The 23482-nt window shown below is 43.8% G+C and overlaps 3 protein-coding genes and 1 long non-coding RNA gene across 6 annotated transcripts in view; 3 read left to right on the forward strand and 1 right to left on the reverse strand.

Moving 5' to 3' along the window:
* On the forward strand, nucleotides 1-12091 carry pign (phosphatidylinositol glycan anchor biosynthesis, class N). 2 transcript variants are annotated; one of them, XM_079661744.1, is made up of 29 exons: nucleotides 1-141; nucleotides 506-757; nucleotides 918-1039; nucleotides 1276-1374; nucleotides 1615-1721; nucleotides 2871-2995; nucleotides 3093-3223; nucleotides 3333-3452; nucleotides 3673-3713; nucleotides 4281-4340; nucleotides 4456-4548; nucleotides 4809-4864; nucleotides 5107-5185; nucleotides 5311-5493; nucleotides 5599-5738; nucleotides 6079-6178; nucleotides 6314-6406; nucleotides 7028-7119; nucleotides 7764-7869; nucleotides 7951-8059; nucleotides 8627-8729; nucleotides 8831-8933; nucleotides 9438-9524; nucleotides 9676-9731; nucleotides 10289-10364; nucleotides 10509-10582; nucleotides 10761-10803; nucleotides 10915-10967; nucleotides 11124-12091. In XM_079661744.1, the coding sequence occupies exons 2-29, from the start codon at nucleotides 531-533 to the stop codon at nucleotides 11245-11247; spliced, it is 2802 nt and encodes a 933-aa protein (XP_079517870.1). In that variant the 5' UTR covers nucleotides 1-141; nucleotides 506-530; the 3' UTR covers nucleotides 11248-12091. The 2 variants fall into 2 exon arrangements, with proteins under 2 accessions (XP_079517870.1, XP_079517871.1); XM_079661745.1 differs by lacking the exons at nucleotides 1-141; nucleotides 506-757; nucleotides 918-1039; nucleotides 1276-1374 and having other exon boundaries at nucleotides 1484-1726.
* Nucleotides 3407-23482, reverse strand: part of LOC307026387 — a 24221-nt gene continuing 4145 nt past the window's right edge. Inside the window, exons 2-7 of one of the 2 annotated variants that reach the window (XR_013804389.1) lie at nucleotides 10728-10800; nucleotides 8601-8715; nucleotides 7935-8108; nucleotides 6299-6445; nucleotides 5891-5978; nucleotides 3407-3546 (exon numbers count right to left, since the gene is read on the reverse strand). This is a non-coding gene — a long non-coding RNA (uncharacterized lncRNA). Of the gene's footprint in view, nucleotides 3547-5890; nucleotides 5979-6298; nucleotides 6446-7144; nucleotides 7208-7766; nucleotides 7907-7934; nucleotides 8109-8600; nucleotides 8716-10727; nucleotides 10801-23482 lie in introns of those variants that run through there. The other variant, XR_013804390.1, reaches the window with a different exon arrangement.
* gpr141 (G protein-coupled receptor 141) lies at nucleotides 19139-21776 on the forward strand. Its single transcript, XM_079661748.1, has 2 exons — nucleotides 19139-19427; nucleotides 20189-21776. Exon 2 carries the CDS (start codon nucleotides 20189-20191, stop codon nucleotides 21149-21151), a length of 963 nt encoding a protein of 320 aa, XP_079517874.1. The 5' UTR covers nucleotides 19139-19427; the 3' UTR covers nucleotides 21152-21776.
* hnf4g (hepatocyte nuclear factor 4, gamma) overlaps nucleotides 22095-23482 on the forward strand; it is a 12442-nt gene continuing 11054 nt past the window's right edge. Inside the window, exon 1 of the mRNA XM_079661747.1 lies at nucleotides 22095-22321. Within this exon, the coding sequence (XP_079517873.1) occupies nucleotides 22291-22321 (31 nt within the window). The 5' untranslated portion in view covers nucleotides 22095-22290. The remainder of the gene's footprint in view (nucleotides 22322-23482) is intronic.

The raw sequence follows: 23482 nt of genomic DNA on the forward strand, positions 1-23482 counted from the left end.
TAAGTTAACTACGAGGATAAAAAAGATGCTAAACCATTTGAACGGTTGATAGTATTTTAGATAGTTCTGCTCTTCCATTCATTCGTCAACGAGACAGAGTCTCCGGTTTCTATGGACAGATCCCACTGAAGTCACATAAAGGTAATACTTTGAGTATGATCTAAAGATGTATTGATGCTGGCCCGATGGGTAACTCATTGAGATGTACCAAACTAACCATTACACTTTTTGCATATTATCTAATGGCATATGGTGACAGAAGGATTACCCCAGATCTTAAGCAGTCTTTAAATCTTACATACTATGGCTTAGTTATACAAAGCTGAACCTTATAAAGTATTCCCTTCGTATTTGAACTAACTTCTTTATCCTGTACTGTAAAACAAAATATGTATCCATGTTTTCCTCAGTCATTTATATACTTTCTTTATACTTGCTTCCCATTTCACCTGAACACACATCAGACCTTACCTAATCCTTCTCCATGCCCCCTGTTTCCCTGCAGACCCAGCTCAGTGTTCACCCTCAAAATGAAGATGATCACCTTCCTCCTGGTGGGACTGATAGTCCATGTGATCTTCTTTGTCTCTATCTTTGACATCTACTTCACTTCTCCCCTGGTCCACGGCATGACCCCCCAGACCACACCGCTGGCCCCACCTGCCTCCAGACTGGTGTTGGTGGTGGCCGATGGCCTCAGAGCGGACAGTCTCTTCACACCGCTCCCCGACGGCTCATCGAGAGCACCATACTTAAGGTTGAGAGTGTGTGTAGTGAAGGCAGTGTGTATATATCTGCATTGAAGTGCCTCTGTGTGTGTGACTGTTATTCTGGGTCTTTTATTCCCATGCTTTGCTAATACATCTGTTATAACGAAGGAATAAGAGTACAAGTATGTGTGTGTTTCCCAATATCAGGAATGTGATGGAGGAGAGAGGTACCTGGGGGGTTTCACACACACGCGTGCCCACTGAGTCTCGTCCCGGTCACGTTGCTCTCATCGCTGGCTTCTATGAGGACGTGAGTGCTGTTGCTAAAGGTAGGTGTACATGTTGATACAGATTTGGCTATGTAAAAGATTAAAGGCACAGTTCACCCCAAAACACCCCTGTGTTAGTAGTATCATGTAGGACCTATTTTCTTTCCACCAAACCACACCGACAACCGTATCCCAATGCAAAGTGAAGGATGAATCTACTCGTACTGTATTTGTGACTGTTGTTGTGTCCGTTTTTGACTGCAAGTGTAATTACCTTATTTGACCTGTGTTTTCAGGCTGGAAGGAGAATCCTGTAGAGTTTGACTCTGTGTTTAATGAGAGCAGACACACCTGGTGCTGGGGCAGCCCTGATATTCTGCCAATGTTTGCTAAAGGTACACACACACACACACACACACACACACACACACACACACACACACACACACACACACACACACACACACACACACACACACACACACACACACACACACAACAGAACCACCAACTTAATCAATAAGCTAAATATTACAGATACAAACTGTATCATTACTCATTACAGCTTAAATGTGCTGATATTTTAGATCTACATATTCTAACTATCATTGTATTTTGTGCTGTGTTTCTTGCAGGTGCCAGTGGAGACCATGTGTATACCCACACATACCCAGCAGCGGAGGAAGACTTCGCCTCCACAGACGCCTCCAGGCTGGACAGCTGGGTGTTCACTCAAGTCAAAGTATGGTAGTAGAGTTACTAACAATAATGATGCATGTTGTGATAATAATAATAATTATAATAATAATAGATTAATTTTGTTAGCGCTTTTACATGTGCTCAAAGACGCTTTAAAGATATAGTGAAAATAAAAGAACAACAAATACATATATATAGTTCAAGTCAAATTAAAATCAAGAAGCAATACAAAAGCAATCACACATTAAAAGCCAGATTGAAGAGGTGGGTTTTTGTGAGTTTTTTGAAGGTGGTGAGGTCGGTGCAGTCTCTGATGGGTTGTGGGAGTGAGTTCCAGAGGGAGGGGGCAGCGACGGAGAAGGCTCTGTCCCCCCAGGTCCGGTGATTGGTGTGGGTGGGGATGGATAGGAGGTTGGCTTCTGATGAGCGGAGTCAGCGGGAAGGGGTGTGGTGGTGCAGCAGGTCTGTGAGGGGGGGGGGGGGGGGGCTTTGTGAGTAATGAGGAAGACTTTGAAGTTGATTCTTTGACGGACGGGGAGCCAGTGGAGGTTCTGGAGGACGGGAGTGATGTGGTCTTGGGAGCGGGTGAGGAGGCGGGCAGCAGAGTTCTGGACAGGGGCGCGGGAAGGGGGGTGCTGAGGGCGCTGCAGCACCCCCTAGCGGCAGGCAGGCGGAGCTCCTCTGTCTGCACATTTTATATATATATTTATTTAATTTGATTATGTCTGTGATATATTTTATATTATATATTATTATTCAAATGATACTTTTAAACTATATAGTAAAAGATTTAGTTTCAGGGAAGAAAAATAAAAAAGATGTGGAAAAAAAGCATTTTGTTTTAGTCGGCTACTTTTAACGTGACGCACAACACTGACTGACATGGCACAAAAACATATCTCGGAATTCTTTCTCACTAAAAACGCTAAATCTGCTAAAAAGATTGAAATAGAAGATGCAGGGCATTATTACGCAGAATCTGTGTAATATGTAGCCAGGAATTAGCAATGCCTAGATAGCCTACTTTTGTGCGTGCTCTGTAGTGCCCGTAATAGCGTGCACTGCAGTCCATTGTTATGCACTGTGTGTGTGTGTGGTTTTGCTCGGTGTATGTCAACGTCGTCACCCCCCCCCCCCCTTCACATGCCATCTTTAACAGATCCTACTATGTTTATTTTTCTCTCTGCACCAGTCATTCTTCCAGTCAGCCAAGTCTAACTCCAGTCTGAGGGCCAGTCTGCTGGAGGATCAGAACATCTTATTCCTGCATCTGCTGGGCATCGACACAAACGGACATGCTCACAGACCAATGTCCAAGTGAGAGAAATGTCATCAGTTGTTGTTTAGGTTGCACTGCACATACGATATAATGAAATAACAAAGAAGCAATGTCTTGTATCTGTTCTTTATCTAGGGAGTACCTCGACAATATTGGACTGGTAGACACTGGTGTAGCTGATCTGGTGTCTATGGTGGAAGACTTCTTTGATCATGATGGAAGAACAGCCTATGTGTTCACCTCTGATCATGGCATGACAAACTGGGGTAGGACTCTCGTTGGTGTTGTTGTTCTTCAACTGTCAGCAAGTGGAAAAACAATTTCTTATTCAAATGAATTCACAGTAGCCTTTTGTATCGTCTGTTGTGTCACCAGGTTCCCACGGAGCAGGCCATCCCTCTGAGACTCTCACACCCTTAGTGGCGTGGGGAGCCGGAGTTAAAAATGCCCAAAAAGTCACTGCAGCCCAACCATACAACGATGGATTCTTACAAGGTGCTAAACTCATTTACTCTTCTATCAACTGCCTGCTTTAATTCCTCAAGCTGTGTTTTTTCGACTTTAGTTTAGGACCCAGGTTCTCCTACACCTATAGAAAAAAAAGGAAAACATTTAGTGAAAGCGGCTTAATTTGAAAGACAAACACACATTTTCTCATTGTTTAATTTGAAATGTTTTATTGTGTCCTGATTTTAATCCATACTGTTTCTTCCAGATTGGAAACTGGAGCACCTTCAAAGAGTTGACGTCAATCAAGTGAGGCTCATAGCAATGTCACTTTTTATTTGCTTAAAGGGGACCTGTCATGCAAAATGCACCTTTGTACGTCTTTTATGCATGAACATGTGTCCCCGGTGTTCCAGGGAACTCACCAAGTGTCAGAAAACACAACCCTCTCTATTTTCCTCCATACCCAAATCTCTTAAAAAGGGGCTGCAACGGATCTGATACAGACTGATCCAGATTTGAACACTTCTGTGACGTCACAGAAGTGGCGCTACGGCTATTGGGCCAACTACACCAATCAGGAGGAGACAGCCACGGACATTGCCGTTGGAAAGCGCTGGAGACGCTGTAGTACATATGCCAGGCCTGTAGATGGTGCTGTTCTCACAGAATCAGCCCATGATGCAAAGACAGTGTTAAATTGAGCGAAATGACGAATGGCTAAAATGCATGATCTGTTTGGTATTTTGAAAAATAAAAAGTATAAATATGCCTTATATAGATATGGTCCTACACTATATTATTCAAATATAGCATGATAGGTCCACTTTAATCAGTTATTGTAATATTTTTAAATATATTGTGTGTTTTTTACAGGCAGACATCGCTCCCCTCATGGCTTCTCTCATTGGTGTGCCATTTCCTGTTAACTCTGTTGTAAGTCTAGAGATCAATTAAGGAAACTGGAAATGTTTTAGTCCTTTCTATCAGGAAAGTTGTCAAAAACGGATCAGTTGTTTAATAGTAATTATGTGTATTTGTGTCTCTTCAGGGTGTGTTACCTCTTCTCTACCTTAACAACAGTGACCAGTTCAAGGCGGAGAGCATTTACACAAATGCTATTCAAGTACTGGAGCAGTACAAGGTATACATGCATTAAGCTATGCTATTACTGAGCTTTATTTATGGTAATAAATTAGTATCAATTAAAGTTGATATGATACTTGATACTATAATGTTGGTATTATTTTCTGTTCTATTTATTTGATTAATAAGACTAACTTTAAAAGGATAGTTTTAAGCACTCTGGCATTTCTAAGTTCTTTAAGCCTACATTCATTGTCTTATAATTATAAATGAATTTTTAAATCTATAGTGAGTGAGCTGTTCTGTTTGTTTTTGTAGATGAAAATGGCTCAGAAAAAGGAGACAACTTTGTCATTTCTCTTCACCCCATACCAGTAAGTACAATTAGTGAGTTTGTGAATTGTGATAGCTGTCAATGAATTGCATACATTTTATTTGCTGTGTTCATTTTTTAATTCAAGCATTTATTTTACCAAGGGATCATGTTTAATATTATCGCTGTTTGCTGAGTATTAAAGCAAAGAAACCGGTTTTATTTCTTCACCATATTTCAGACCACATTTAAATGCAATTTCACACACTCTGACTTTATGGCTTTGTCTCTCTGATTTCCCAGACTCCTGACTGAGTCAAAACAAGCTGAATTCTTCCACAAGGCCAGAATACTGATTCAGCTGGAGAAGTATGACGATTATGTGAGTATTTTGGAGAAGGATAGTGCAGTGTATGGGCACATTTGCAAGTATACAAATCCATTAGGATGACGTTGAATGTATTCACCAATGATGTTTTTCTTCCCCCCTCGTCTGCCTCTTGTCAGATCTCTCTGTGCCGCTCTCTGATATCGAATGCTCTGGAGGGCCTGGTGTACTACCACACCTACGACAGGTTCTTCCTGGGTTGCAGCGTAGTGCTCGGGTTCGTAGGCTGGACCTCATATGTTGTGCTCGTGATACTGAAGACTCACGCCAGCCTCGACCGTCACCCCAGTCTCCTCAATCAGGTGAGACATACACAACAATCCCTCTCTCTCTGCTCCACCAAGGCAAATTAAAGTTACTTGATTGCCTCACTAAATTACATTTTTGGTGTTTTTTTCCCGGTGCAGAATCGCAGCCACACTTTGACGAGGCTGTGTGTCTGTGTGACGGTGGTGATCACTGTGTTCCTGCTTATCCAAAGGAGCCCCGTAACCTACTATATTTACTGCCTGCTGCCTGTTCCTGTGTGGTACTCGGTGCTAAAAGAGTGAGTATATACACATAATAATAATCTGCATGCTGATTTGTATAGAGAGGTGGGGAAACACCTCACACAGACAGGATGTCAGACATATCAAACACACATCAATGGACATCTCAACAATCAATGAATATTTCAGATTTGTATTTGTACTTTACCTCACACAAACATGTTCATGCACGTCTGGCACAGCGGCAGTGAAGTGTTAATTAGATCCTTTGAAGTGTATCCACTTATGTTCCTCCTCTGGAAATGGATTAAAGGACAGACAGTCTTTGCATGTTTCTTTCTTGTATGCAATTCACAACAGAAAAATAATGTCTCATTAATTAATGATCCCTTTCAGGTATAGAACTCTGACAGATTTGGTTCGCTCGGCTCCCTCTCTGCCACTGTGGAAATGTCTTGGCTATCTTGTGCTGGTGGCGTTTGGGATCGAGCTACTGGTAGGAGTCTTTCATGTATTTTAATGTAAAAATGTCTGCTTCATGATACTGATACAGCTTTAGTTGACCTCCACATACAGTACATATGACAAACAATGTAAGGGTAGTCATTGTGTGTACCTTTGCTGCCCCCAGGTGGTGAGTTTCTTCCATCGCGCCATGCTGACTGTGGGCCTGGCTGTCCTCTCGCTCTGGCCCTTCCTCTCGGGACTTTTTGGAAAAGCCAAGGTAACTATGTCATGGATTACTGCTTCAGCTTTCACAGCACTGTACACAACGAAAAAGTAATGGGATTTGAATATTACCTTATCTAGAAAGGTTTTGGAAAATGATGTATCACAACAAAGTTTGGGAAAAAAAGGGTACAGTTTCCTACAACTGAAGCGTGAACAATGGCATCACTTAGTGTTGAAAATGGAGGGGAGATAGAAGGAGAAAAGATGCTGAAATTCTCTACAACATATATTTTAAAGCAATTTAATCGGAAGGTTGAATTTGAGGAAAAAACTGAAAAGTAGGCTGAAACATTTGTACAGATACTGATCAGTGCATGAAAGACTACTCCTTTTATATTGAGTCAGCTAGGGTCGGTTTTTAGCTTAGGGGCATGCAAATGAATGTATTCTATATTTACATGTCCCCTGCGTCCCCAGTGTAAATGACATCTGTGAGTGTGAACACAGTAGCAAAACGTCCCGCTGACAGAAGGTGTGACTGATAGATTTGTAGCTAACATCAGTGTTTTATCAAGACATCACACTTCACAGTCTGCCTTCTTTTTGATAAATACCTAGTTTTTATTTCTTCCTTTTCTAACTATCTGAACTCATTTCCTCTGTCCCCCTGCAGTTCCGCTCAGTGAGCTGGTGTCTGGGCTGTCTGTGTTTGGCGGCTTTCCCCCTGATGCCTGTTGTGGGCAGAGAGCCGAACATACATCTGGTGTGAGTGTTTCCTCTATTTGCTTACATTTATCAGAAAGTTAACCACAGTGTCCCAGCGTTAGCCCAAACTCTCCAACCAGAAGAATCTCTGTCGGTTACAAGGAAATATAATTATATCGCTATGTCATACCAGAGTGATGTTAGCTAAACATTTTTAGATATGCGATATGGTTCGAATCAATGTCAAAATATTAATGCTAATATTTGTCCTATATTATTATATGTATATAATCACAATGTAATAAGCAGTACTTTACATAAGAAAATATGCAATTTTTATATAAATATTAATTTTATTTATCTTTCTTTTTTACATTTAACTTTACCTTCCTATGTTTTTTCTTAAAATATCCTTTATTTAATTTATTTTTAATGCACATTCTTACCTTAACTTCTTATGTTCATCTAAATATTTATATTTTTCTTTAATATTACTTTTTACATTTTGAACAAAACCCACTTTTTCCTAGGGATAAATTCAGATTCTGAGGATTATTCTAAACATTGATGTCAAGTGGAAGAGGCAGAAACTATCAAATGAATTGCTAATTAACAGCAGAATACATATTCAACATATTGTGCAAAACTAATCTGTGTGTTGGGCTCATGTCTGTTATAATAACATACTCTGTGTGTTTGCTCAGTACCTGTGCAGGTGTGCTCTCTCTCTTCACCTCCACCTGTTACCTGTGGTCCGCGCTGCAGAAAGCTCCGCTGCACCTCACTGACCGGCAGCAGTTCATCACCCAGGTAACTACAACACATGTCACGTTGGGTGAGATTGAGTCATTGCATTTTCTGAAATAAATGATTACCTGTCTCACTGTACAGATGCTCCACGTGGCAGTGTGTGCGTACGTGCCGTCCCTCACACACTCCAGCCTGCAGCAGAAACAGGGCCTGCCGCTTCTGAACCAGATCATCAGCTGGACCACGTTAGGTAGGCGGGTGTGAGTGAGCCCAACATCTGTCCAACACCTCAGAATCTCCTGGGGATGTGTTATTTATGTCATTTTCTAAAAACATAATCAGATATCTAAGACAGAAATCTAATTATTGAATTCCTGGTTAGATCTCACAGGGTTCTATATGTTATTAATGCCTGTAAAAAATGCAGAAATAAGAGGTTAGGATAAGTTTACTACTCGATATCAGCCTACCATTTTATTTTGAAAAGTGAAATCAAAGCCACCTTGCTTTCCTGAGACAATGCACACTTGAAAAATGCAACAGGCAATCATAGTCATGTAGCTGTGAGGACATAACATCTGATGTTTACAAAAAGAACAGTTTAAAGGACTACAACGTATTGAAAGAACATTTTTGATTGTATGTTTTAAGTTTAGGCACATGATTGAAATCCAAATGCTTACATTCATACATACATACTATCAGCCTGGTATTCCATCTACACAGTCACTCAAAGAAAGTAAGGAAATTCATGGGGAATTCTTTAAACCTTTTTTTGCAATTGCATTCACCTCACTTGTGTCTTGTGTTTTCTCAGCGTCGTCCATGCTGTTGCCGTTGTTGAGCTCTACTCGTATCTTCCACCGACTCCTCAGCATATTCCTCTCCCTCACAGCCACATACCTGCTGCTCAGCACCGGGTGAGACACGAATATTACACACACACATCATGCAGCTGCACTTACATGTCAAATTACATTTTAGAGTTATATCATTTATGATGTATTTCCCCCCCCCCCAGGTCAGAGGCATTGTTCCCCCCTGTGTTGTCATGGCTGATGTTTGTGTGGATCAACATTGAACAGGAAGCCATGCTCGCTCAGGGCGTCTCTGGCAGACAAGAGGTGAAAACGACAAGTGTTTGTCTCCAAATGTAGAGTTTTTAGAGCACTGTAAACAAAGTGTGTGTCTAAATATTTGACTATAGGTTTCTACAGAATTAAAATCACATATACTGATAGTTTACACACCCCTTGGTTTCTGAAACACTATGTTTTATTTCATGGAAAAAGGCAGATTATCCAAGTATTTCAATGTTATCAACTGTATAAAACAAAAACGGCCACATTTCCTTATGGCATGTACTAGAATACTCTGGCTGATCTTGTGTAAGCGTATTTTCCTTCTATTTGTATATTTGTGTATGTAAATATATATTCTATACTTTGGATTCACTCCTTTAATGTCATTTTCTTAGTTAAATAAACAAGGAAATCCCTGCTTGTGATAACACACACATAAAGCTCTACATAAGTACACAACGTGTGAGTGCTAACTTAGCGTTATCTTCTCTCTGGGTGTGTAAATGAATGTGTGATAATGCTTTTGTGTGTGTTTTTTTCTTTCAGCTCTCCACTATCGATTTCTCTGCAAACATCGACATCACCAAGATCCGACAACTGAAGTTGGATGACATCAGAAGATCTTATTTTTTTGTATCCTGCCTAGAGTATATTGCAACAGTGACATTGTTCAAACTGGTACCAATGGAGACTTTAGTTCAGAACTAGAAAATGGCATGAGATGATCATTTTGCAAAGTTGAGATAATGCTCCAAATGTTTCCTTGACCATACTTTCACTTCAGGTATTTTTTATAATAACAGCGTTCTTCGGGACAGGGAACATAGCTTCCATTAACAGGTATGTAGCTCATTGTCATAATACTGTATATAAGTGTGTGTGTGTGTGTGTGTGTGTGTGTGTGTGTGTGTGTGTGTGTGTGTGTGTGTGTGTGTGTGTGTGTGTGTGTGTGTGTGTGTGTGTGTGTGTGTGTGTGTGTGTGTGTGTGTGTGTGTGTGTGTGTGTGTGTGTGTGTGTGTGTGTGTGTGTGTGTGTGTGTGTGTGTGTGTGTGTGTGTGTGTGTGTGTGTGTGTGTGTGTGTGTGTGTTGATGGCAGGAAGTTGTGTTTGGGGGTGGTGTGGCGGTGCAGGGTGCATCTTGGGCAATGTGAAGGTCTGCTTTGTGGCTGAACAATGACACAAGCTTTTTTTTTTTTTTAATAGCAATGTTTCATTTCACTACAGAAAGGAAACCAGTGACAGTAGACTCAGTAAACTATCTTTGTGAAATGCCTTTGTGTTAATGTGGGGTTTCATACACTGCACTGATCAGTATGTCCGAATGTCACACTTTAAAAAAAACAATGGAGACAGATTTATTCTCTTAATGATTTAATCCTTCTTTCTCCTTTTGTCTAGTTTTGACCCAGCGTCTGTTTATTGTTTCCTCACTGTCTTCAACCCCTTCATCATGGGAGGGCTGATGATGTGGAAGGTACCATTGTGTATTGATTGTGCTGCCTATCTGTATACTTTCATCATCATAACTCAAGAAATACATGTCCCAAGAAAGGAGAGTAGTACATTGATACATCTGTCTGAGAAATCAACTTTGAATGTGTTTTCTCTGAACTTCCAGGTTATCATTCCTTTCATTATAGTGATGTGTACATTTGAGACCATCCAGGTTGCAACACAGCTTTCATCAAGAAGGTAAGTCCTCCAGAATAAGATGCTCAACTCAATTTATTCACATACTTGTATTTATTGTCTGTCCGAAGTGGGGGTCATTCTACCATGCATGCTGTGTATGACGTACACTTGTGGTTGTGGAGGTTTATAATTTCAAACATCTTACTTTTGACGCTTTCTTTCCACTCTTGTTTTCCAGTTTGTTCCTCATTGTCCTGGTCATCTCGGACTTGATGGCTCTGGTGAGGATGTTTGAAATGTTTGGGTTAAATGTTTTATGCACTGTTGTTCTTTATCAAGTCATTTTTCTCTTTTAACTTTCCATATCTTCAACTCATTCTTCTTCTCCTCAGCACTTTTTCTTCCTGGTGCAGGACTACGGCAGCTGGTTGGACATAGGAACAAGGTTAGTTACCTACATGCTTTGAAGTGTCTTAATTCTTACCAATAAATCACTTGACTCACAATAACACTACCCTCCACTTTCCTTCATGATCCTTTCGGCCTCGACTTTAAATGTGCTGCATACATTTGATTATAACTGTATTTCTGTCTCTTTCAGCATCAGCCATTATGTGATAGTGATGTCGATGACCATCTTCCTGATGTTGCTCAGCGTGGTCACACACATTCTCACCTCACAAAGACTCATTCTGTGGAGGAGGCGCAAGACCCACTTCCCCTAAACATGTATAGTGCAACCAAGCGTTGTGTATAGGTGCTTTTCATTTAGCATTCACCTTATGAAGCCAGGGTTAGTTTATAGGAGATATGGGATATTGTTTTATGAGTCATTATACTGTACTGTCCACTAAGCTACATTGTTTTGGATTGAGGGAAATCCCCTCTTGTACATCCTTTATGGTCAGATGCTTTCAACTATCCTCTCAGAACTGCTTTAAAAATGTCTACAATAGTGAATTAGTGCAGGTTGAGAACATTATTCCTTTGTTCTTCCTTGTATGAATGTAAACAAACACTAACTCCTTAGATCGATGGTTTACATAGGACATATTCAAGTGGCTCGAGAGTTGTCCAAGGTTCTGTTTGCACTGTATTCTTTTGTACACTGAGTTGATACATTATTGTTTTTACATTAATCATTGACGGATGGACTAAGGCCATTTGAATATCGGACTGTAACTTATGCCTTTGCCAAGGATTCATGATTCACCAAAGAAAGGTCAACTCATAACTGTCTTGAGTTTGTATTTCTTGGGAAGCTACCCGAGACGTGTCATGCTCACAAGGTAAGGAGAAGGGATTTATTTAAAGAAAATTGTGATAATATGTTTGTGGACAGGAATGAACAGAAAGAGACATGTGTTTTGTACTAAACATTAACAGAATAAACCAGGTGCCAGTATCAATGTTATGCTCTGTGTGTAGAGCCTGCACTCAGTGGGCAGCAAAGGGATTGTGGGTAGCAAACTTGTAAATGTCTGTACATACGATTGTTAAGATGTGTTTTGAAAAACCTATGGATAGTTTGTTTAAATAAATTAAAAAACCTGGTTTTCTCTTGTGCAACTTAGTTCTCATTCGTAACACTCCGTTCGATGTCTCACTATGGGATGCGCCTCATCGCGGAGCAAACAGAAGCATCAATCTCATTACGCCAATCCTGATTGGCTGGTGATCTTGACGTCAGCGTCAGGGAATCTAACCCCTATAAGTAGCTTGCGCTACGCCGCATGCATCATTCAAACACCTCTTCTCGCTTCAGAGCACATCTCTACTGGTAGCCGGGCGAGCTCACACAGTCCACAGACGGAACCAAGCTATCCAAGCTAACTTCGGTCGACGGGCGCTCGCCTGCTACTTCTATATATACTTCTGCAAGAAGACTGTTAATACTAACACACCAGTTAGTGTTGCAATCTACCTCACCGTTTCTTTCTTCGGAATTAAAGGTAAGGTTTTGATTTTTCAAGCTGGTAACACACCTGTTACTAACTTGCCTTTACTCACTACCGACACCAAGGTAGCGGGGACGGTTTTTTCTTTTTCTCTCACACCAGAGGAGGAGAAGATAAAAAGGGTATTAACACACCAGTTAATATTCTTTGAGAATAAAATTCTACACCGTCGTTTTTTCTCCGGATTAACGACAGGTGGGGAAGGATTTTTTCTCAGCAACGTACCTGTTACGAGCGGGTCCTCTCCACGCCGTCACCACGGCGACCGAGATGGACGCTTCTCTCCCTCACACCAGAGGAGTCAGGGACTCGGAGGCTCGGCTCTGCGGCTGCGGGTTGAAGATATCAGGCACAGACTCACACCAGGTCTGCTCGTCCTGTCTCGGGCTGGAACACGCCCAGGAGGCTATCGACAACCCCGGCTCGTGCGGACATTGTGCCCGCTTCACCATCAAGAGCCTCCACCGACGGCTAGCACGCCAAGCTAGCTTGTCGGGTCAGGACTCCCTCATGTCCTCTGATTTACCGGACGGAAATCAGGACACGGGGGCGTCCGCCACTGAGATGGAGCCCCGCACTGTGTCGGTCTGGGGCTCATCAGTAGTGGCAGCTGCAGAACCGGAGTCCCGCGCCGTGTCAGGCTGGGACTCGGTGGCAGCGAGGGACGTGCGAGCGGAGCCCCGTGCTGTGTCAAGCTGGGGCTCCCAACTGGACCTCACCATGGTCTCGCCCGCGGATGATGTCCTGGAGTTGGACTACATGGAGGACGAAGAGGACGAAACCTCTGGATTCCTCCTGTCCGACTGATGAGCAAGACGATGATGTCTTCGTGTCATCAGCTCAGGCTGCAAAGCCGGGAGCGATGGCTGCTCTCCCGGGCGATAGCACACCAGCTTCGCCCTGTCTGAGTATGGACCTGCAGGCCGTGTGTCAGCGTGCCGCAGCCAGACTAGACATCCCATGGCCCGAAATGGCCAAGGAGACCTCCAGGTCCCGTTACGAGGGGAAAAATTTGCCCCAAGCAACGAGGACAAAGAGGCAACTCCTGCCGGTCTTCCCGGAGATGTTGGATGAGGTGTCGTTTTCGTGGAGAGACCGGCCCTTCAGCAACAAGGCCCCAATCCAGGGTGCCTCCTCCCTAGACTGCGACGGTATGGAGAGGCTCGGCCTGCTCCGCATACCGCCAATGGAACCGCTGGTGGCAGCTCACCTCCTCCTGAGGATGGCGACTACACCGAGCAGGAACCCCACGCTGCCGGCAAAGGCGGACCGGTTCCAGTCAACCATGACTGAACGGTCCTACAGAGCCGCAGCATTGTCTGCCAGGGCTTTGAACATTTCCTCGCTGCTAACCGCTTACCAAGCGGAGCTCTGCGAGGATCTATCGAGTAATCCTGGACTGGCAGTACTGGACGAGATAGCCGCGATCACGGACATCTGTCTCCGCGTTCAACGCTGCGCCATCCAGGCCACGGGAAAGGCAATGGGAATTATGGTGGTGCAGGAAAGAGCTAGATGGCTCAACCTCACCAACCTCCCAGACCGGGAAAGAGAGGATGTGCTGGACATGCCCATCGTTCCCGAGGGGATTTTTGGATCTGCGCTAGCTTCTATGCAGAAGAGATGCGAGTCCAAGAAGAAGGAAGACGAGGCTCCACCTCTGTCTTCCTCGATGGGTCCAGCCGCTTCACAGCGGCAGTCCTTCGCCCAAGCTACCTCAGCTGCTCGGTTTAAAGTACCGAAACAGCAGAGGTCACGGCCCGCCCCGAGTCCCCAGCCCAGGCAGGAGACGAGGGTGAATTGGCCCAGAAAGTCTCCGGTTCCGGCTGCAGCCCAGGCGCAGCCAACCCGGAATTTCGGCCAGCAGGCGAGGAAGAAGAAGCGGGCGGCCTGACAGCCTCCTCTTCTTCCCTCGGTGACGGAGCTGGAAGGTTCCCCAGCTCCAGATGTGTTCCCGCTGCCTCGAGAGATGCCTCAAAGCCATCCTCAAGTGCACCAAAACACATGTCACAATATTGTTCTGTTTTCTCGGATAAAGCATTTTCCGCTGACGCATCCAGGCCTCAGGCTGAGGGCGCAGCTCAGAAAAATGAAAGCGAAAACAATAAAAACAATAAAACCAATAAACAGCCCGCCTTTTGAGAGCAGCTACGGCCGCTCTCAAAAGGCGGACGATGAACGGGTCTGTGAAGGCACCGCCGCCACGCGCATGCGCAGTAACGACTGGGGCTGTGAGGCTACCACCGTCACGTGCAGGCGCAGTGCCGGCTGGGGTTGTGAAGGCACCTCCGTCACGCGCATGCGCAGTGTCGGTGGGGACTGTCAAATCGGGGTACCACCGTGTTCAGACACTAGAGGGCCCCATAACACAACACATAGAGACTCAGAGGGCAAAAGACGTGACATCTCCGCTGGCTCTAAGGAGCGAACAGTGGAAGATGCTCACAACGTCTGCTTGGGTGTTCAAGACAGTTACACGGGGCTACAGACTCCAATTCGCTGTCACCCCCCCTCGCTTCTCGGGCGTTCTGTATTCACAAGCCCGAGGGGAGTCAGCCCACATTCTAGAAAGAGAGATTCTCTCACTTCTAGAAAAGAAGGCTATATCTATAATACCCGCCGAGCGGAGTCAGAGCGGCTTTTATTCTAAGTATTTCTTCGTTCCCAAACAGGGAGGGAACGGAATTCGGCCAATACTAGATTTGAGGGCTCTGAACAAATATCTAAGAAGATACAAATTCAGAATGCTCACTCACACATCTCTGCTGCGTCTCGTGCGACAAAACGACTGGTTTACATCAGTCGACCTGAAAGATGCGTATTTCCACATCCCAGTATATTACCCACACAGGAAATATCTGAGGTTCGCATTTCAGGGGATCTGTTACGAATACAGAGTACTTCCCTTCGGTCTGTCTCTCAGTCCAAGAGTGTTTGTACGATGTACGGAAGCCGCGATAGCCCCGTTAAGACAACAGGGTATTCGCCTGGCAACCTACCTAGACGACTGGCTGCTTCTCGCACAGTCGGAACAGGAGGCTATTACGCAGACAAATGTCCTCGTAAAGCACCTGCTCGACCTGGGTTTCATAATAAACACAGAAAAGAGCATGTTGTGCTCGGCACAGACTGTACTCTTCCTGGGTTTACACCTGAACTCGGTGCCCTTTACAGCCTTTCAGCGGAAAGAGTGAAAGCTTTCAGAGCTTGCCTCGCTCATTTCCAGCTGCGCAAACATGTTCTTTTCAGATCATGCCTGCGGTTACTGGGGCTCATGGCGTCAGCCATCCTGGTTGTACGACTGGGACGGTTACACATGAGGGAGTTTCAGCGCTGGGTAGCCGCTCTAAAACTAAACCCCGCGCGTCATGGAGCGCGGAGAGTGATGGTTACTGTGAAATGCGTAATGGCACTGCGCCACTGGCTGCACCCGACTTTTCTGGTACGGGGCGTGCCTATGGGTGCTGTCCTTTCACGGAAGGTGGTCACCACAGATGCATGTCTGACAGGCTGGGGAGGTATTTACGAAGGTCGTCCGGTGAGGGGTCTCTGGAGCAGAGACCTCCAGCGGTCGCACATAAATTACCTAGAGCTTTTAGCGGTGTTCCTCACCCTGAAACGCTTTCTGCCTTTTCTCAGAGGACATCATGTTCTCGTGAGGACGGACAATACGACCACAATATCGTATATAAACCGACAAGGGGGTTTGCGCTCTCTCCAGTTACACATGCTGGCACGCAAACTGATCTTGTGGAGCTGCGGCCGTCTCCTCTCTCTGAGAGCGACACACGTACCGGGTGTGATGAACCTCGGGGCAGACCTGCTGTCCCGAGGTGTACCACTATATGCAGACTGGACTCTACATCCAAATGTTGTGAGCCAGCTGTGGGTGCGTTACGGCCGAGCCGCGGTAGATCTGTTCGCATCAAAAGAAAATGCTCACTGTCAGCTTTTCTTTTCAATGCGCGATCAAAACGCACCATTAGGCGTGGACGCGCTCGCGCACATTTGGCCTCCGGTCTTCCTGTACGCGTTCCCACCCCTGGCGCTGATACCCCCAACTCTGGCTTGAGTGAGGGAACGGCGACACACAATGATCCTGATAGCTCCGCACTGGCCTGCAATGTACTGGCTGGCGGAGATATATCAGCTGCTGTGCGGTCAGCCGTGGCAGCTCCCCCTACGCAGAGACATACTTTCTCAGGCGGGGGGGGACGATCTTTCACCCACATCCGGAGCGTATGGCCCTATGGGCCTGGCCCGTGAGTGGTATAATCTGAATGCAGTGGGTCTCCCGCAGAAGGTGATAAACACTATTCAGAGTGCAAGAGCTTCCTCCACCAGGTCTCTTTATGACTAAGTGGAGGGTGTTTGAGGACTGGTGCCTTCAAAAAGGGCACACCTCTTTTCAATGCCCTGTGGGAGTGATTTTATCATTTCTACAGAACCTAATTGATAAACACAGAGCTTTCTCCACGATCAAAGTGTACCTGGCTGCTATTGCTGCGTGCCATGTGGGTTTTGAGGGTAAGACGGCCGGCCAGCATCCTCTGGTCTGCCGTTTTATGAAGGGAGCTCGCAGGCTCCTTCCTGTTTCCAGGTCACTGGTGCCCTTATGGTACTTGGCAGTGGTTTTAGATGGGCTCACTCGAGCCCCATTTGAACCCCTGGAAGAAGCTGACATGAAGCACCTGTCACTCAAGACAGTGCTGTTACTGGCCCTGGCATCCGCCAAGCGAGTCAGTGACATTCATGCGCTTTCTGTACATCCTTCATGCACTCAGTTCGCCCGAGGGTTAACGAGAGTGTTGCTGAAGCCCAACCCTGCCTTTATACCTAAGGTGGTTGGTTCGTGTACCCCCATTGACATTGAGGCATTTCCTCCGCCGCTGTGTCCCTCCGGGGAACAGCAGCCAAATTTGCTATGTCCAGTCCGTGCTTTACGCACTTATATGGACAGATCAAAAGAGTTTCGTCATAATGACCAACTCTTTGTGTCCTGGGCTAACCCTCAGAAGGGCAAGCCTGTTACTAAGCAACGGCTCTCTCACTGGATTGTGGAGGCAATTGCTTTGGCTTACACGAGTCAGGGTCTGCAGGCACCTTCGGGTTTGCGTGCTCATTCGACTCGTGGTCTGGCTACATCCTGGGCTTTGTTCAGGGGTGTTTCCATCCAAGACATTTGTGCAGCGGCGAGCTGGTCCTCGCCGCTCACTTTTGTCCGCTTTTACAGATTAGACGTCTCTGCTCCCAGTGTGGCCCATGCAGTGCTGGGCCCCCTGCTGAGTTAGAGCTCTAACTGTTAAATTCTGGTTGGGTTTGGTGATTTTCGAGATAAGCTCGTCTGGCAATATGGGAGCTACAATATCCCATAGTGACACATCGAACGGAGTGTTACGAATGAGAACTATAGGTTACTTACGTAACCCCAGTTCTCAGAGTAACATGAAGTGAGATGTCTCACCAGACGGCCCTCCTTGCTATGGTGAAGCGAGAAGAGGTGCTTATTTTGAATGATGCATGCGGCGTAGCGCAAGCTACTTATAGGGGTTAGATTCCCTGACGCTGACGTCAAGATCACCAGCCAATCAGGATTAGCGTAATGAAATTGATGCTTCTGTTTGCTCCGCGATGAGGCGCATCCCATAGTGAGACATCTCACTTCATGTTACTCTGAGAACTGGGGTTACGTAAGTAACCTATTGTTTTCCATATCAAACTTCGGGACATGATGATGGGTAGCAAAGTAATATGAACTGACTGAACATAGCCAAATATTACTGCTACTCGCTTTGTGGACAAGGGATGTTCTGTACTTACATCTGTGGGGTTTTTTCTGAATATGATAAATATTTATATCTAAACGTTCTCAGCTTCATTGCACCAGCTGGAGTGGCACTATTTGCCTTTTAACTACAGTAAGTGCATGCACAGGTTTTAATAGTGAATGAACATAGTCTCCACATCACAGCTAGCAGTACCACATCCTCTCTCACTTCTTCTATTTCCACAGGCCAATACTTTGACTCCATAGTGTAATGTAGAGTAAACAACTGTTGTTGTATGTATCAGTGTCACTGACCTCCATGCAATAATTAAGAGCAGCAGACTATTTGGGTAAGGGGTGATCTGTCTGAACTCTGTGTGGTTCCTAGACACTCAAGACAAACAGGACTTCTGCAGAATATGAATGCTTTCTGTTTTAGATATGATTGCTTTTTGTACTAAAAAACAGTAATCCAAAAAAACTCACATAAGAGATTTCAAATAGCAGTATCCTTTCTATTATGCACATGACTATAATGCATTATAAATATAGTTTTGATTAGGTATAACCTGCTTGTAACAGGGCATAATGAAGATAGCTATAAGGACTCATACATTTGATAACAATTTATTAGATTTGTATTGAGTAAGCACAACATAATGTTTTATAGAGTTTATTGCATTAAGTATTTTTTATGTTGCTCCTACATTATACATTTCTATTTCTAGTCAACAATTCTACATGGCATTGTCTCTAGAGTTTCAGATCATATTATAATGGTTTGTATATAGTTTAATATTAAAGAAAATAATAAGTAGAGAAGTGTATTGACCAGAAGGAGGAAGCAGCCAAGTTCCTGGTAGTGTGAAACACCTCCAGTTGCTAAAGGAGTACACACGCACAAATAAAATCGCACACACTTTATATGCAAAACAGAACGGTGGTTGGTGAAACACAGACAAGGTTGATTTTCACAATTTCAACTTCCACATGAGTTGTTACCAATAAGTGCACAGACACACACATAGGCGTTTACCACACGAAGAGCTTACCTCATGTGTGCCGGCAAATCCTGATGACAAAGATAATTAGATTTAATGTAGAGGAAATACTCGCTCTGGATGCCTCACTTTCACACATTCAAGAGCACTCAGCTGGCGGTTCTTCTGAGAACTAAAAAGTAAGTACGTCTTTTTTTTCTTTTTCGATTATAATGCTATTTCCTTTTCAGTTTCACAATGTTCTTTTGGTGGCCTGAACAATGTGTGTTTCTTATCTTTGTATTTTAGGGTTTGTATTTTGAGATGTAGTATCTTTAGTATGTTTTAAGTTTGGTTTCCTGTTAAAACACTTGAAGCATGTCCGACAAATTTATTCTTCGGTGTCAATCTCTTAATCTGGATTTTGTGTTCAAATATGAACAAATAGCATCAGTGGAGTATGTCAATATAATGTGGTGTTGTTTCAAACATAAGCTACATGAGCCAATTTTTTACATTATTTTGTATTTAGTATTATTTTTGGTTAAGCCTACTTCGAGGTTTTTTAACGGTCAAGTCAATTTTACAATTTTACTCCCTTAAAAAAACGTTTTAAGGAGAATACATGGAAAGAAAAATTCACACAACATGGACAAAATAGTTAAAAAGAAGCCCTTAACTGATTGATTCCCTCCATCACATCACCAATCCCTCCTGTTCTCTCTCCTCCCCTCTTTCTTTCTCCGGAACAGCCCCACGCTTGACGCCTTCAAAAGAGCCCTCAAGTCCCATCTGTTTACTAAGGCCTTTGGCCCCTAATCTATTTGTTGTTTTTGTCTGTCTGACTGCCTTTTGTTTTGTTATGTTTGTTTTGCCCTGTTCTTCCTTTTAAAGCGACCTCGGGTCTCATGAAAGGCGCTATATAAATCCAAGATATTATTATTTTCTTTCCCTATCTAAGATGGCTACCACGGTCCCCCAAAGCATGGTATCTTCGGCCTTAACCTCCATGATGACCTCCATGATGACCTTGAGCTCCTCACCGAACACCGCAGCCCCCCTGGAAACTACGTCAGACTCCAAAGAGTACCACAACGTCCTCCTGGTCATCAACTCGGTGGTTCTGCTCAGTGGCATCGTCAGCCTGAGCCTGATGATGCACATCATGAGGTTCAGCTCCACATCCATCACCTCCATAGCCGTACTCAACCTCATCTTCACCCACTTCATCTTCCTCCTGAGCGTGCCCTTCAGGATTTACTACTACGCCAATCGTCAATGGGACCTGGGCCCCGGGTTTTGCCGGGTGATCAGCGGCATGATCCACATCCACATGTACATGTCCTTCCTCTTCTACGTGATCATCCTCGTCACACGCTTGATTTCGTTCTACTACAACACTGAGCTTGTGGTATCCTTCCAGAAGTTCTACGCTCTCCTCATCAGTGGAGCGGTGTGGATCGTGGTGCTCGTCGTGGTCCCTTGCATCATGCATTCTTTCTACGGCACACTGGGAAAGGACACGCGCAGTCAAAACAACACAAATACCACTTGCTTCAAGTTTGGAAACAACATAGCTGCTGCAAAAGTGTTAAACTACATCGTCAGTCTAGCGATCATATTGGTAGCTTCAGTGCTGACAGGCCTCCAAGCCAACACCCTGAGGGTTTTATACAAGAAGCACCGTGAGGGGTGCAGCTCGCAGCAGGACTACGGGGCTCAGCAGAAGAGTCTGTGCTTCGCTCTCGTCATGGTCGTCTGCTTCATGCCCTACCACATGTTCCGGCTCAACTACTTAGAAAACATCCACCTGGAGAATGTCAACGAGGTGTTTCTGACTCTGACCACTTTTAATTGCTTGGACATGCTCACCTTCCTGGGCAGGAGAACCTGGTTGATGTGCTGCCCCAAAATGACTTTTTGACATTTCTTGGAAGTGTGTGTGGCGCAGTGGGTTGTGCGTTGGTGTTCGGATCAGGGGGGTCACAGGGTCAAACCCCACGGCACTCAGCATGTCGTTGTGTCCCTGGGCAAGACACTTCACCCTAATGTAATGTGTTAGGGGGTCCGGATACTTGATTTGCTTTATTTTGGAAGAAGTAGGAATCAGGTTAGGGTCAAAATGGCCATTGTGCATTTTTATAAAAAGTTGAATGTTATAACTACTCAAATTACAAACAATCTTTACCACTGATTGGATTAAAACTTCAAAAACATTAAAGAAGAGATTTGTATAAAACATACAAAAATAGTCTTTACTCAGTGGCTATTTTCTGATCTCTTTGGAGCATTTTTTTGTATTTATCATGCTTTCCCACTTTTAAATCCTACCACTGTTGTGTCCTCTGCAGTATTTTTTTTGTGTGAGAAATGCAATAATATTCCAGTTTCTTGCCTTTTTATTGGATTGGTCTTTGAAAATGTTGTAAGAATGTGAGACTGTGAACTGTTCCTGGATCAAAATGAATGAACTGTTGCCATCTGCTGGTGTGTGTGGATATAACAGGCTTCGAACATTATACTAATAAAATTGCTGTTTGGTTTCCTAATTGTTTAATCCAATATGTTACTTATTGTAAAACACATAAGAGTCAGAATGAAATACACAGTTGACATGTGTTTCAACATATTTGCTAACACTTAACCCTGTGTGTGTACAGAGTGAAATTAAACGTCTAAAATAGTTACTTCTTCACCATTATTTTGTGAAACATTACCTCAAGCCTCTTGAATCTGTTACCTTCTGCCCTCAGAGGGGGTGTTACAGGCCCTAACTGACACACACACATACGCACACAAACACACACACCTGGTGATCCTTTCCTTTTGGTTTTTATGGCTCTGGGTTACTGTTTAACATCCCCACCCTGGTTTGAGTTTGTTTAGTAAATCGATCTAATGACAGGGCTATGGTGGCGCCATCCAATGTGCTGCTCCATGAATGATATCCCGCTCAGCTCTCCAACCTTCCCTTTTAATGTTGTTGAGCGGTTTTATCATTGACCTATTCTCAGCGGGAGACTAATGTCGCACTGAAGGGCTGATCACGGTACACCTGGATAAATGCACGTTCCAGACGGAAACAGAAGCACAGGTAAGTCAAAGCCCTCTCGTGAACATATATAGTTCTAAACATGCAAAACATCCACGCCAACTGTAAGCATTATGAGTTATTATGAGGTTTTGAAGAGGAAGCTTACCTTGAGCTCTTAATGAAGGAAGTTTGCTTCTGCTAAATCACGTGGTTTATATGTTGGAGGTAATGCTTCTACTCGCCGTGCACTTCAGTTGGTTTTGTGTTCTGTAAAGAATATGCTTTTGAATTATAGGATAACAATGGGGTTGCCCAAATTGTGTAGATTATGTGTTTTGTTTTGTCCGGTGTATTTAATGAGATGGAGTTCTCGCCACAGTATTTTGTAAAACAAAAGATAAGAGACTCACTTTGTCCCGCATGCGGTGCTGTAAAGATCATGTGATAAACGTGTTCACCTGTGCAGGGGATGTCATCAATAAGAACAGCAGCTACAGAGCAGCAGGTTGCTAAGCAGAAAGATGGTTATACAGACACATTGTGTTTTTATACTGTGATAGCACGACTGAAAATACACACATGCTAAAAGTGAAATAGATAAATTAGTGTGTAATATAATAAAACGCACAGAAAACTTTTTTTTTAGTCCTGTAATTTAGTGTAAGGTTGATATTATTATATTATTATTGATATTATTATCATGTTGTTACTTGAGGGAACTTTAAGGACCTTTTGCATAACACATAAAGAATGCAGGAAATTGTAAAGTGTTATAAGAGTGTTGTTTAAAATGATTCTTTAATATGTTTTTATTAAGTTGCTCAATATCATAGCAGCTAACATGAATAAAAAGCAAATAACTCTTTCAAAAGAAAAGCTAATCAGTCGGATGAGTTTCAAGAGTGAACAATATTCTACTGTGTTTTACTGCTGCCCAGGTACCAGGAAGTAGAGGTTTACTAGAGTCAGTTTTGGTGGCAGAGCATCATCTGCAGCTATTAAAACCTCTAATCTAAATAGAGGCGACAGCATTATGGCCAGTTCACACAGAGGTAGCCTCTTAGCGCAGGGCTTTATGGCTTGGTATAGCTTTTGGTTGCTAAGCAGACACGGTTTCTCAGTGACGTCCTGTTTGGCTTCCAGCTGAAGAAATCATAATGTTTTCAAGTATTTGTATGAATGTGTGTAATGTTAACCTAGTAGTGTTAATATTCAGAGTGT

Source organism: Notothenia rossii (genome assembly GCF_949606895.1).
Source record: "Notothenia rossii genome assembly, chromosome: 12".
In the NCBI taxonomy this organism is placed as follows: domain Eukaryota; kingdom Metazoa; phylum Chordata; class Actinopteri; order Perciformes; family Nototheniidae; genus Notothenia; species Notothenia rossii.